At 45.1% G+C, this 15,798-nt stretch overlaps 1 protein-coding gene across 5 annotated transcripts in view; it reads right to left on the reverse strand.

The window, feature by feature from the left end:
* LOC126458384 (CD109 antigen-like) overlaps positions 1-15,798 on the reverse strand; it is a 260,318-nt gene that overhangs the window by 223,051 nt on the left and 21,469 nt on the right. For 4 of the 5 annotated variants that reach the window (XM_050095367.1, XM_050095366.1, XM_050095371.1 and 1 more), the window contains exon 1: positions 13,408-13,505. The exons of the other annotated variant lie outside the window; for it this stretch is intronic. In XM_050095367.1, coding sequence (XP_049951324.1) covers positions 13,408-13,501 — 94 coding nt within the window. In that variant the 5' untranslated portion in view covers positions 13,502-13,505. Of the gene's footprint in view, positions 1-13,407; positions 13,506-15,798 lie in introns of those variants that run through there. 5 annotated transcript variants of the gene reach the window in all.

Consider the following 15,798-nt stretch of genomic DNA (forward strand, 5'->3'; position numbering starts at 1 on the left):
TAGGGTCACACTCTCAGTCACACTCTCACTCACACTCTCACTCACACTCTCTCCCTCCCTCTCCCTCTCTCCCTCTCCCCCCACACCCTCCCCCCTCAACCTTGACGTAGGTAAGCAGTGGACTGTCACCATCTACAGCAGCGGTCGTCAAACTTTTATGCTGACTTTGTAGGGCGACACTTCGGGCCGCATAGAAAGGGGCGGGGGTTGCAGAGGAGGAGGGGTGGAAGGGGTGGGGTGAAGTGGCCACTCAAAGAGTACTTCAATTTTCACCAGAGCATGGCTATTTAGAAAAGCTTACCGCTTACACAGTTTAAATATCATACGGTATCAGACCAAAAATATTTGTAAGTGAAAAAGAAAATAATATATTGGAACTACATGCATTTTTCTGAAGGCTTACCTAGTGACCAGTTTTCCAAACCCAAGCGGGTACTGTGGGCAGTGCAATCGCAATAGGATCCCATGTTTGCTTTTCTGATTTCCAGGCACTTTCACTAGGCATCTTCACTTCCTAGTATGTGAAAGAATACCAAGCGGCTGCGGCAAACCGTTTTCAATCGGACTTCAGTATTAGGCCAAATATAACAGAACAAAGTACAACTTATTCAAAACTGGCAGACGGATAGAATGGTGGATGATAGCTTTGTATATAAACTGATTTAGCAGTCAGCTTTATCTGTTGCATAATGCGTGTTTTTTTGGAAGTAACTAACTCTGATTGGGGTGACCATCTTGGCCTCTTTTATCGACGAGTAGTACAGCCACTTTTCCGATCGAACGCTACGTCAGCATTAGTGATCCACCGTAGAAACTATCAAACTGAAATAAATAACAAGGGACTACATTTGTAAACCGAAAGACGTTACTTAAACATCGATATTCAAAGGAAAAAAAAAAACTATTACCCATTACTCTCCATAAACGTGAGGCAAGAAGAATATTGTAAGTGACGTATCGTACTGTAAACGAATGAAAAACAAAGAAGTTTTTACTAAAAAATAACGGGACGAATTTCCTTTGGCAATTTCACTGACAACAATGGAGATGTATGTTAGAACTCGTCCGATCATTTCTCGGCAGGCAGCAGCGATGTCCAAGGGGAAACCACGATGCAAAGGCCACTTTTGCGGTTCTGGCCACTTACCTTGCTATTAATTGGTAACCTACATAAATTTTTATATGAAGTGGGAACAGTAACTGCAATATCAGAAACGATCGTAAATTTTTACTGGCTCTAAGCACTATGGGACTTAACATCTGAGGTCATCGTTCCCCTAGACTTAGAACTGCTTAAGCCTGACTAACCTAAGGATATCACACACATCCATGCCCGAGGCAGGATTCCAACCTGCGACCGTAGCAGCCGCGTGGTTCCGGACTGAAGAGTCTAGGTCGCCATTGCGAATTTAAGACTTTCCTTCTCACTCTCAGTACCACCTCCATCCGTCCAGAAGAGGTTTTTTGTTTCCTTCCAAGATGGGGAATTTTCCAAATACCATGTCAGTACGCGAACAGAGTGGAAACAGGGGAACCTTTGAGTCTGTCTCTGGTGTTGGTGACATGCGCGGGCAGCCACCGGCTTCTGGTAGCTGCTAGGCACTATAATCAGAACCGGCCTCCACTCGCTACCCAATTAGGTCGCGTCCATTAAGCCAACCAGGAAAATCCCAGCCGCCTGTAAACAAGACCAGCCCACGACAAATAAAACGATTTCTTCCGTCTTTCTACGTAAGGCTGTTCAACAGGGCCCACTTCCGTGAAGTAGGACACAGTCAACCAACAAGACTTTTTAAATAAATTCACATCCATACATACGTTGTCCAACTCGTTTTGGGCACCCATTACACTTAAGCGTTCAAAACCAAAGAAATATTGTTGTTAAATGTACGGTACTACGAGAAGGCATCAGCTCGCATTGCAGTGAGGACGCCGGCCGTTGTGACCGAGCGGTTTTAGACGCTTCAATCAAGAACCGCGCGACCGCTACGGTCGCAGGTTCGAATCCTCCCTCAGGCATGGATATGTGTAGTGTCCTTAGGTTAGTCAGGTTTAATTAGTTCTAAGTTCTAGGGGACTGATGACCTCAGATGTTAAGTCCCGTAGTGCTCAGAGCCATTTGAACTATTTGAACTATTTTTTTGCAATGAGGACGGACGACTTTGTATACAGTATACATAAGACAGCTGCCTGATTAGGTAACTTTAATTTAATTATCTTTATCGCAAAGTTCTTTAACTGAATTACCACTCTCTGCTATGCAATAGCCATTCTCAGAATCTACAATTGAAGTAAATGAGAAAATACAGTAAGACATCGAAAATACGACACGATATACCTTTCATTCTCCTGCACTGCGCCAAGTCATAAACTGTGTAAAAAATAATATCACTCGACACTCCCATACATGCTTCAGACCAACAGATGTAGGATTCAAAGTTATCCTAGAGGTTGTTGACGCTGGTATGACGTACAGATAATTACACAAAGTAATTAAAAGACAGTACGTTTAGAAGTACAGTTCTTTAAACTATTCTCAATTGTATTTTAGTAAGCATTTTTTATTTACCCATCTGAAAAATCTACTTGTCTTCTGACTGTTTAAAGCTGGTCAGAATTTTAAAAAACTTTCAAAAATAAAAATTGATTACAGAAATCATTCTAATATTGATTAAACTGTGATGGCGCTATAATATCAATATATTTTACCGATTCACATAAGAAGATGACATAGCATTGGAAATGTACCTCGTGCTAAGCTAGTTTAACGTCTTACTGCTATTTCGGTTTCTCTCTGTCATAAGCATACTGCAGATTGAACGGCACATCCATCACGAAGCTCATTGTTACGGACAAGGCAGCAGCAGATACCTGTGAATCAATTTGTGAGCCATTCGAGTAACTCCTTCGTGATGCGTCCCTGGTTTTGTCAGAGCGTTATATTTCAACGTGGCCATCCTGCCTGTCAACACAGACTACTTTCCCGCCGTAGCATAAGGGAAGAAGATGAAAAACTTCGATAACATGTATGTTGTTCTGTGTCTCATATTGGAATATAATCTGTTTCTTTGTTCGAAATAGTTAATCCGCGAAAGTTCTTGACCGATTGCTTCGAAATTTTCACACAATGTTGCATGGTAATAAGGATGTGTTTTTAGTTATGTAATTGTTTAATATAGATATACTTTTACACACACACACACACACACACACACACACACACACACACACACACACACAAGTGAAACGTTGCTTGCAAATAGGAAAATTGTATTTATGGTTTATTGGTTTGTAATTAGACTACTACAGAACCTGAATTTGCAATAACAATCAGCAAGGCTCAAGGTCAAACAGAGGGTGGGAGAGGAGATACAGTGGTGGGAGGAAATGGACATAGAAAACAAGGAGAAAAAGATGGACAGAGAGCGGGAGGAGGTGGTGTGGACTGAGAGAGGGGGTGGAGAAGATGAATAGGGGAGGAGGAGGGGGAGGAGGTGATGGTCAAAGAAAAAGTGAGGAGAAGATCAGGATATATATCCAATTCCCATAATATTATAAGCCTGTGCTTTCCTTTTTCTTTCTTTTCCATTTAAGCAGACTGAGCCACAACAAAGCGTGGCTTGGTACAGCTAGTAAGCAATAAAAATGAAAATTACTTATTTACAAATACGCTGTATCATCTGACATCAGCCGCAGCGACAGTCAAGTCAGTCCAGTGCTGAGGATTGAGTCATGGAGGCAGATGCGGGAAATCAGCATTGCCGCACTGGATAAAGATAGTGGTGTGATTTGCCGTTGCTTTCCCCTGACCTGCTATGATGTATTAAGTGTGTATTTGCATCGTGGCGATAACTAATGAATTTTTGTACACTGTGGTGTCATGCTTGTGTCTGTCGTTCGATGACAGGAGGGGTGAGAGGGTGCGACTCGGCGCCAGCGTGTAGTCCACCCCATTCTAATACCATCAACGGTGCCGCCGAGGTTAACGTCTCCATCCGACGGACGGATTATCAACGACAAACAATTAGGCTGTAAGCCATCGCATTGAAAATGTACCTCACGCTAAGCTAGTTTAACGTCTTATTGCTACTTCGGTTTCTCTCTGTCATAAGCATACCACAGATTGAACGGCACATCCATCACGAGGCTGCCATAGTTACGGTCAAGACAACAGCAGATACCTGTGAGAGTATCAATTTGTGACGGGCGGTAAGGAGCGCCGGTCCCCAGCACGAATCCGCCCAGCGGATTTGTGTCGAGGTCCGGTGAGCCGGTCAGTCTGTGGATGGTTTTTAGGCGATTTTCCATCAGCCTCGGCAAATGTGGACTGGTTCCCCTTATTCCGCTTCAGCTACACTATGTCCGCGATTGCTGGGCAAACGAGTTCTCCACGTACGCGTACACCACTATTACTCTACTACGCAAACATAGTGGTTAAACTCGTCTGGTGTGAGACGTTCCCTGGGGGATCCCACCGGGGGCCGAACCGCACAATAATCCTGGGTTCGGTGTGGGGCGGCAGAGACCACTATTACTCTACTACGCAAACATAGTGGTTAAACTCGTCTGGTGTGAGACGTTCCCTGGGGGATCCCACCGGGGGCCGAACCGCACAATAATCCTGGGTTCGGTGTGGGGCGGCAGAGAGGTGAAGTGGACTGCGGTAGCCGTCGTGGGGTTTCGGACCACTGCGGCTGCGGCGGGGACGGAGCCTCTTCGTCGTTTCTAGGTCCCCGGTTAACATAACATAACATCAATTTGTGACCCATTCGACTAACTCCTTTTCATACACAGGGTATATATATATTACACACACACACACACACACACACACACACACACACACACACACACACAAAATAATGAAACGTTGCTTACAAATAGTAGAATTATACCTAGTCCAGGACAATGGCGCAAAACCTTTTGATCAGGAACTATACACAGCACCTCTCCTCCCCTTGTCGGCCTTATCTAAAAAAATTTCCGCCACCAAGAGGATTCGAACCAGGCACCTCTGAACCGAGCGGGCGACTGTTCATTGTAAGACAGTCAACGGAAATGCTTCGACTTGGTTACTCAGGTACGCTAACTTCATCGTGCAGTGGTTGGTGATATACGGACCTACAACGTGCATGGTCAAGAACAGAGTTAAATCTTTGTAGGCGTAAAAGAGACGTATACCTATTCCAGTCGCTGCGGAACTATAAAAACGTGTAATGGGTAACTAACAGCAGGATTAAACGCGGAAGCCGGAAGGGAAATTATAGCGCAACGATAACATCCTCGACCGATGCTGCAGATGTGAAGCCTGCCTCACGAAGGAAGTAACTGCGCATCAACAAGTCACACGTCTACGTCTCGCAGGAAGATAACATGTTAATTAACGGACTTCGATGTATTCGTGCAGCACGATCTCTTTTAAACCGAGCTACCTAAACGCTGCTTACCTTACACCAAGAGGTACTGCTTGGTCGAAGCAGTGAATTCGAAAGGAAAACAAGAGGGATAGTCGGTACAACGAAATAGGAAGGGGTAGAGGCAGGCGATTATTTCCGTGTCCGGGACGGTTGGAGAGCAAAAAGGAGCACACCGAGCGCGCCACTGTGGGCTGGGCTTCCGAGAAACGCTACGCGGCGAGGATTCCGCGAAGGACGACAGTGAGACGCCGCGTAGCAGCGAGTTGTCGGCTCTGCCCTTCCAGCGACAAAGATAGTTCCGCTGCAGGCTGCGCCGCGCTGGGCTGTGCTGTCTGAACACTGGTCGTAAATTCCGTCTACTGGCACGGAATCCACGCACACGTCACCGGCTACTTCCTTTCAAGTACGGCAGCAAACAAAGGGTTAATATGAGTGAGCCAACAAGAATCGTGGAAGGAGATCCCGCAGTATATGAGATCTCTACGGCTGTAGTACTTTCATTTTTTCTTCGTTACGACCCGTTTTAAACCTTAGACCATTATCTGCTGATAATCACATTATGACGTTAACCACATAGTTTCAAAAATAGAGTTATTTTCAAATACATGATTATAAACTGTAGTAATTGGTCGAGTAAAATCTCACTGAGTCTAAGCTCCTTTATCAAAACACGTTGATTATATACAATACATGCTAGTATCATAGGTTCCACAAAGAGCTCTTCCAGCACCCATTATGTGACATTTTCACGTGGCACAATGCTTTGAGGAGCCTACCACAGTGTAAGGTATGTCCATGTCCTAGCTGCATTCTCTGCCCGGGTACTGGGTGCGTTGTCATCATGTCGTCATATCATCATCATCATCATCATCATAGTTGCATATTTACTACTGATTATACACTGGTGTGCAAAACTAAAGGGGCACGTAAGTAACTTTCACATGATGTGTCACTGCCGTGTAACAACATACAGGGTGACAATTTTCGAAGTATATGAAAGAAAAACGTAAATCAGTTACAAACTACGGTGGGCACACGCTATATTCAACATGTAAACGTTACTACAGATATTCGGATTTAGGACGACATCTTCGATATGCCATCGTTGGCGATGATGTGGCCCACACTAATAGCAAAAATCTGCATGACATGCTGAAGTGTCGGAACATCGAGCTGTCGACGAGCTCCTGAAAGACTGGTTTCAGCTCAGCAGCGGTTTTGGGGTCATTACTGTACACTATGTCTTTAATATAGCCCCACATAAAGGATTCGCTTGACTTCAAATCCGAAGAATATGGCTTCCAACAAGGCCCATGCCAGTGGCCTCTGAGTACCCCAGAGCCAGAAAGCGGTCTCCAAAGTGCTCCTCCAGGACATGAAACACTCTCTTGCTCCGATGGGCTCGAGCTCCGTCTTGCATGAACCACATCTTGTCGAAATTTGGGTCACTTTGGATAAAGGGAATGAAATTACTTTCCAAAACCTTCACGTACCGTTCGGCAGTCATCGTGTCATCAAGGAATATTGCACCCATTATTCCGTGTCTAGACACTGCACATCACACTGTCATCCGTTGATGGTGATGAGACTTCTCGATCGCGAAACGCGTATTCTCAGTCCCCCGAAAGCGCCAAGTTTGCTTATTGACGAACCCATCCAAATGAAAGTGAGCGTCACTAAACCACACCATATTGACATCAAAGTCGGTTCGTAAATTCTGCGGACAATAGTGCCGCAGTTCCACGGCCCTGGGGCTTTATGGCCGATGGGTCTGAATCCTGTCTGGGAAGAGATGCAGGTCTTTAACAACAATTTGTCGCATTGGCTCCCGGTTGATTCCCATCTGTCGTGTAGCTCGTCTGATCGAATTCCTGGGCTGGTTTGAAACATAGCGCGTGTCTTCTCGATATTTTCAGGCGTTTTCACCCTTTTTGGACGACTGACATTGGCAACACTGTCATCACGAAGACTACCCTTTCTCTCAAACCTGCGAATCAAATTCTTGATTGTTAGTACATTTTGACCGGTTGTCTTCAGCTTTAACTCGGTCGCAAACTTCCTTTGAGCCGCAGTTGGTCTGTTACTGCTCGCTTAGTAGGCCTTCACAAGCGCTATACGCTCACCCACGCTGTACCGTGACATTTTCACGTACACACGGCTGACAAAAACAAGGCGCGAGCGAATGCGCACACTAATTCCCCTCATGCCCCGCGGCCAGCCGTGCAGTTTGAGCGTCCTAAGGCAAACTGTTCAGAAGTTATGACGATTTTATTTCACATAGTTCAGTAATTGTCACCGTGTATCTCGATGTAACCATATATAGAAACACTGGTCATTGTATTGTAGAGAAGGAATACGCATTGGGACGAACCGAAACGAGTTTTCTTCAAAGACAGCAGTTACAAATGGTTCAGAGCACTATGGGACTTAACATGTGAGGTCATCAGTTCCCTAGAACTTAGAACTACTTAAACCTAAAAACGTAAGGACTTCACACACATCCATGCCCGAGTCACGATTCGAACCTGCGACCGTAGCGGTCGCGCGGTTCCAGACTGAAGCGCCTAGAACCGCTCGCGCAGTTGCACTGAAGTCACCGCGATTCGCCACGGCCAACGTTACTGTAATACTGTACAGCTTCCCATGACTTAAATCCCATCGATTACATGTTGGCTGTGTTGGGGTGCTGTAACGCAGTGCTTCACATGAACCGACACCCTCCAGAATTGGTAAACCGCGCTTGAGGGATGAACGCCCTACCACAAGAACACCTTACCAACCTCGTGGCCAGCATGGGGGCACATTCCTCAGCATGCATTACCGTCCGTGATCATCACAAACACTATTAAGAACCATGTCCCGCCTTCTGTGATGTCCAGAGGACAATCAGAAATCGCGGTGACCTCAGTGTCATTATTGTCCCATTGCGTATTTGTTTTAGTTACCTTTTGTACTTTAATGCAGCAGTTCTTTCTGCGTAGGATCGAAGTTTCATCGAGCTGTGTTACTTGGCAGTTTATGCACACAAGCGTATTTACATGAATGCTGCTGGCCTTCTATCGTCACAGCATACACTAACATGCGCACCTTAGATCGGAAGATCGGTTGATCGGAGTACACCTCGCCGCCCCCCCCCCCTCCCCCAGCTCCCTCTTCTAACTTGTAGAACCGAAAGAAAGCAACGCCGTACCGTGTGACCTTCGATGGCTTTTGAGTCGATCCTACTTACAGGCGTGAATCAAGCAGTCAATCTGAACACAGATAAATCAAAACGTATTAGGATGTACGTGAACAGAAAGGGCCGTAACACGTCCACAACGAAGGGAAGAGCCCAAACTTGGGTCATTAACCAAAATTTATTGTGCACTTAAAGGCAAATATGAAAACGATTGCAAAGTATTGAAACCAGGAGAGAAGAGAGTACTAGTAGGTAACATCAGATTTCAGATGTGATCAAGCATCAGTTAAAAATGTAAGTTACAGAATCATATAAAGGAAGCCAGTAAGGGGGAGAGGGGAGAGGGGGGGGGAGAGAGAGAGAGAGAGAGAGAGAGAGAGAGATCCTACCAATAAGGAGAAAGAGGAAGTGTACCATCTCGCAATGTTATACAAATGGCTGGCGGTGGTTGTCGTCAGATTGCGTGAATCACGAGGATAATTGACGCCTGAAGTGTGAGGGGGTTCAGAGCCAGACTTTCGACAGCATGGTGCCTAAGTAGAGGTCCACTGTGATGGATACAGACTACGCTTACGCTACGTGTTGACTGCTCCAGGACAACGACAAAAGTGAGCCTGAGTGTTTCTGCTGATCACTATTTAAAAACTGACCCCACAAAGAAAACAATAACACTGTCAACGAAAGTTCTATTTTCTATTCTCACCCAACACGGCCGTTGGTGTGAAAAGCTACGTCCATCTTACAAGCGAGTTTTGAGGCAACTCTCCAGATCTGTTAGTTGCCATTTAGCACTAGCCAGGTAATGGAAACCTGTCTCCCAGAAAGTCATACCTGCGCTCCTGGCGTCTTTCTTCAAACCAACTAACCTCTCTAATTATCCGCGGACGCTAAGACGGCGATGGCCCTTTCTGTTTGAAAGGCGTTGCATTAAAAATTAATGTGATCCAAAATTATTACGTCCAAAATTGCTCCTGTAAAGAGGGGATGATGATGGTTATATAATTTCGGTTTCACTCTCACTTCGGAAAAAAAACAGAAGGCAACTTTCTTTTAATTTACAACTTAATTCCCTGATAAAATGCATGAGTGTAACAAATTCTTCATGCCATCCATTACATTACGTTACTGTCATAGTATAACGTTATTGGAGAATTGTTCAGTTCCCCAGATTCTATGGACTTCGCACCAACAGGGACTCAACTTTGCCGAAACAAGCATGTAAGCATCTACTTAAAGCCCAGTTCACATTTCACCTCACGACACGTCATACTCCTCACTCGGTTTAAGTGGCACCATTCCTTCGTACCAACCATCGACGCAATGGCATTCCACGGCACCGCATGGCATGTCAACGAAAAGGATTTTATAGAAGAAAATTTTAACGAAATTAATTCGCTGATTGATCATTTCCAGTATCACAGGAAAGCACTGGTCACTTTACGTGTTTGTACACAATGCTGTGCGATACGACTCCACTACAAAGCACGGTGAAGTCTAAACCATATTTTAGAACAGGGAATATTTTTTAGCGCTAAAACGTATCAGCCATCGTTCCCTACAAGTCAGCATTAGAGAGGTTCGAACTGTTCAATTACAACTGTTCGATGTCGAGAGGCACTCGCGACACAGATCAAGGTACTAGGATGGTCTCTGTGAACTTTGCAGTCGGGGATGCATTCCCTATTTCGTCAGTTATGTAATGGACCACTATCGCTCCCCGTCATTTATCTTGCTTTGCCACGAATGAACTCCGCACTTCTCGTGTGTGTGTGTGTGTGTGTGTGTGTGTGTGTGTGTGTGTGTGTGTGTGTGTGTGTGTGTGTGTGTGGAGGGGGGAATGTGGGTTTTGTACCACAGTAATTTCCTCCCTGTCCTGCTCCAGTACAGAACGGTGCGTGGGCAGTACTACTGTTTTATTAATTTTCCCTCTTATTTTTTTCGCTGTATCTAAGTAGGAGAAAGAAAAATGTTGATTGCCTCTTTTACGAATGTAGGCTCTCTGTATTTTCACAGTGAATACATCTCCGTGATACGTACGACTATTGTTAGATTTGAGACTGGAGTAGTTCAAAATGGTTCAAATGGCTCTAAGCACTACGGGACTTAACGTCTGAGGTCATCAGTCCCCTAGACTTAGAACTACTTAAACCTAACTAACCCAGGGACATCACACGCATCCATGGCCGAGGCAGGATTCGAACCTGCGATCGTAGCAGCCACGTTGTTCCGGCAGACTGGTGTTGTACCAGCATCTCTGTGACGCTGTCACGCTTAATAAACAGGCCTGTGACGAAACGCGTTGCTCACTTTTTGTGACTTCCCTATTACCCCGGTCAGTTCGTCCTGGTAAGTCCCACTCTCAGGATCACCAATGGAGTACCTCTTTCGTGGGTGGACTGCGCTTCCTGAGGATTCTTTCAAGATTTATGTTTCCAGAGATTTTGGGGCAATTATGTAGCCAAATAATGACGGGTCTTTCTGCCTGCTTATGCTCAATACGACCGCTGGACAACACCGCTTACAGTCTCCAGGCTATGGTTAAAAAATATCAGTGTCACTATCATAAGAACTGTCATAGTTGCGAAGGTTGGTTTGAACATCACTCTTAGGTGTTCAGTCGAGTTATTTATTCCACTGGAAGTCCCCCGCAGAAGTATTGAGCCATGTTGCCTCTACAGACATCCATAATTACGAAAGTGTTGCCGGCGCCGGATTTTGTGTACCAACAGACTCCTCGACCACCTCCTATAAATGTTCCATGTTATCCATATCAAGCGATCTGGGTGGCTAAACCACTCGCTCGAGTAGTCCAGAATGTTCTTCAAACCAATTGTCCAGTGACATGGCACATTGTCATCCATAAACATTCCATCGTCGTTTGGGAACAAACGAAGTCCATTGCATGTAAACACAGCCCACACTATTATTGAGCCACCACCAGCGTGCACAGTGCCTTGTTGATAACTTGGGTCCACGGCCTCGAAGTGTCTGCGGCACACACGAACCCCGACATCCGCTATTATCAACTGAAATCCGCAATCATCTGACCAGGCCACCGTTTTCATTCATCTAAGGTCCAACCGGAACAATCACGAGCCCAGGAGAGGCGCTGCAGGTGATCTCGTGCAGTCGCAAAGGCACTCGCATCGGTCGTCTGCTGCCATAGTCCATTAACGCCAAATTCCGCAGCACTATCCTAACGGGTATGTTCGTTGTCCGCCCCACATTTCTTTCAGCGCTTATTTCACGCAGTGTTGTTTGTCTGTTAGTACCGTTAACTATATAAATGATGCTTTCGGTAGTTAAGTGAAGGTCGTCGGTGAGAGGTAATGCTTATCCAGAAAGGCCCGTACAGGACCTGCAAAATGCGGTCATGCATTATCCTGCTGAAATGTAGGGTTTCGCAGGGATCGAATGAAGGGTAGAGCCACGGGTCGTACATATCTGAAATGTAACGTCCACTGTTCAAAGTGCCGTCAATGCGAACAAGAGGTGACCGAGACGTGTAACCAATGGCACCCCATACCAGCACGCCGGGTGATACGCCAGTATGGCGATGACGATTACACGCTTCCATGTGCGTTCACCGCGATGTCGCCAAACACGGATGCGACCATCATGATGCTGTAAACAGAACCTGGATTCATCCGAAAAAATGACGTTTTGCCATTCGTGCATCCAGGTTCGACGTTGAGGCGCAGGCGCTCCTGTCTGTGGTGCAGCGTCAAGGGTAACCGCGGCCATGGTCCCCGAGCTGATATTCCATGCTGCTGCAAACGTCGTCGAACTGTTCGTGCAGATGGTTGTTGTCTTGGAAACGCCCCCATTTGTTGACTCAGGGATCGAGACGTGGCTGCACGATCCGCTACAGCCATGCGGATAAGCTGCCTGTCATCTCGACTGCTAGTGATACGAGGCGGTTGGGATCCAGCACGGCGTTCCGTATTACCCTCCTGAACCCACGGATTCTATATTCTGCTAACAGTCATTGGATCTCGACCAACGCGAGCAGCAATCGCGTTAGGCTGAAATCCGACCTTTGTCTAAGTTGGAAACATGATGGTACGCATTTCTCTTCCTTACACGAGGCATCACAACAACGTATCACCAGGCAACGCCGATCAACTGCTGTTTGTGTATGAGAAATCGGTTGGAAACTTTCCTCATGTCAGCACGTTGTAGGTGTCGCCACCGGCGCCAACCTTGTGTGAATGCTCTGAAAAGCTAATCATTTGCATATCACAGCATCTTCTTCCTGTCGGTTAAATTTCGCGTCTGTAGCACGTCATCCTCGTTGTGAAGTAATTGTAATGGCCAGTAGGCCAGCAGTGTAGATCACCTAAGCACAAATTACAGCTCCGCCAATGTACTGCCCCTTTACGCCTTGTGTATGCGATACTACCGCAATCTGTATATGTGCATAGCTCTTTCTGATAGCTTTCGTCACCTCAGTGTAATTTCAACCATTCCTTGGACGACCGCCATTTTTTTTCTTTTTATTATATACTGCGCTAAAATCAATGTAAAATATACTTTTTTCTGCGATGGTAGCCAATGATATTTGTGTCAAAATACTTCGCGGCGCAATAAACGAGGTGTGCACCAAACTTTGACAAACTTGGTTAGGACGTCTGCAGACTTGTTTGACAAACCCGCTGAAAGTAAACAGCGAATTTGACAAACCAGTGTGATCGCTTACAGGCGCCTCTACACCGCTCGGAGAATCTCTGGTCTCAACATAAGTAATAAGTAGTTGTCATACAAGCTGTATTCTTCACAGTGTTCAGGCAGCCACAAATAATGTTTACTCACGCGAGCCTTTGTCACCAGGAGGCACGGCGGCAGTAAACAGCCTGCGCGCGCACAGGGAGCACCTGGACCACGCGCCTCGGAAGACGGCCGCCATGGCACGGCGACTAGCGACATTTAGTGGCGCGCCGCGCCGCTGCCCCAGCCGTCAGCAGAGTTATTTCGGACTGCCGCTGTGCGGGGGAGCCAGTGTCCTGGGGGGCACGTACAGAATGGCCGCGGCCGCTGACACGCCGGCACTGCGGAAGTGCCGCCAGCCAGACGGCCCTAAAAGCGTTCAAGGTTCCACTGCCAGCATTGACACTGTCGAGGGGCCCTGCGGCTGTTTGGAGTAACTCGAGGCAGGGACACTACACCGCGGTCAACGTCCCGTCCACGACGTCTGTACTCCGCGAGCCACTCTATAGTGTGCAGGGCAGGTTACTTTCTTTTGCACGGTCACTTCCCCCTCTCGTGTTCCAGTCAAGAATGGTGTGCAGGAAGAACGATTTTTGATAGAATTTGATTATCCCTTCCTTTCTGTGGTTATTATTATTATTATTATTTCTTTCCTTTCTCAGACGTTATGTCTGGTTAAAAATGGAAAGTGACGCGGACCTTGATCAAGCGTGACTTCCTTTTAACTGTACGGTATATGTTACATTGGATTTAGGAACTTTCGGGTAATTGAACATGTATCAATAATTACAGATTTCTGTAGTTGTATATATACGTTTGGATGTAGCTGTATAGCGTTGATGTACTGGTGGATATTGTGTGGTATGACTCCTGTAGTTGATAGTATAATTGGTATAATGTCAACTTCATCCTGATGCCACATGTCCTTTACTTCCTCAGCCAGTTGGATGCATTTTTCAATTTTTTCTCCTGTTTTCTTTTGTATGTTTGTTGTATTGGGTTCAAAATGGTTCAAATGGCTCTGAGCACTATGGGACTTAACATCTATGGTCATCAGTCCCCTAGAACTTAGAACTACTTAACCTAAGGACAACACACAACACCCAGCCATCACGAGGCAGAGAAAATCCCTGACCCCGCCGGGAATCGAACCTGGGAACCCGGGCGTGGGAAGCGAGAACGCTACCGCACGACCACGAGATGCGGGCTGTTGTATTGGGTATGGATATTTCGATTAGTTGTGTTAATTTCTTCTTTTTACTGGTGAGTATGATGTCAGGTTTGTTATGTGGTGTTGTTTTATCTGTTATAATGGTTCTGTTCCAGTATTATTATTATTATTATTATTATTATTAAATGAAACACAAGAAAGGGGTGTAGGTGGCCAAAGATAAATATTAAATTATGTTTCAAATGAGCGCCAGGCTCCCTACAAATTACTTCAAATGCTTTCGGCGAAATGTAATGCAGGCTAAGTCCTCTGACCTAGAATAAATCATATCTTTGAAAGTATGCATTTTTGACAAAAATCAAATTAGCGAAGCTTTGCATTTTAGTTAATTGAATAACTTGAAATGATTCTTTCTGCTCCGGCTGTGGTGATATGTTACACAAAAAGGAAAAAAAAAAAAATTAAATACGCCGCGTAATGGCGGCCAACTGTTGCCAGTCAAAGATCACCGCTGCTCGCTTCGCAGAGACTGAAAAATTGTTAAATAACTTCTTGCAATTATTAATTCTGGAAGAATTGTTTGCATTGTTCATTAAGTAACAAAATGCACTCACTTTTTGTAAATATATTTCCACTAAGCACAGAATACACACTTGAATTATTCGGTACGTACGAGAACAAAAGCTACCGCTTTACAATAGCAAGCGTACCTTACATGCAACAGAAGAAATGATCTGACTCGAAGTGATTTTAAATATCTTTTTTCTCTTATATACAATGACAAAGATAATAATGTTACTTTCGAGAACGTTATGCACTGCGATCTCATCTAATATAAATAATGTATTTATTACATTGCAATCGATGTAGTCTTTCTTTGAAGCTAATTTGATACATTTTCATAATTAATTTGGCGTTATGTCCATACAATATTATTCAGAGTCCTTCTATTATTTACTTCAAATACATCAGCTTGAATATTTAAAAAGAGACACTATAGCCTCTGTGACAGTTAGGTATGGTGGATATCGCTAAAATAATCGGTTTTCGGTTATATCGGTTTCTTCCATACCAGTTTAACCTAACTGTTAAAACAAACCGCTCAAAATAACTGGCTTCTGAAACAACCGATTTTCGGTTTTTTGTTACTGTTATTTCCTGTACTAAACTTAGAAATCGAACAACGACAGAAAAATTCTGACTCTCACTGTTTCAAGATAGTAGTTGTTGTAGTTTTCAGTCCTGAGACTGCTTTGATGCAGCTGTCCATGCTACCCTACCCTATCCTGTGCAAGCTTCTTCATCTCCCAGTACTTACTGCATCC

Source organism: Schistocerca serialis, chromosome 2 (genome assembly GCF_023864345.2).
Source record: "Schistocerca serialis cubense isolate TAMUIC-IGC-003099 chromosome 2, iqSchSeri2.2, whole genome shotgun sequence".
Classification (NCBI taxonomy): domain Eukaryota; kingdom Metazoa; phylum Arthropoda; class Insecta; order Orthoptera; family Acrididae; genus Schistocerca; species Schistocerca serialis.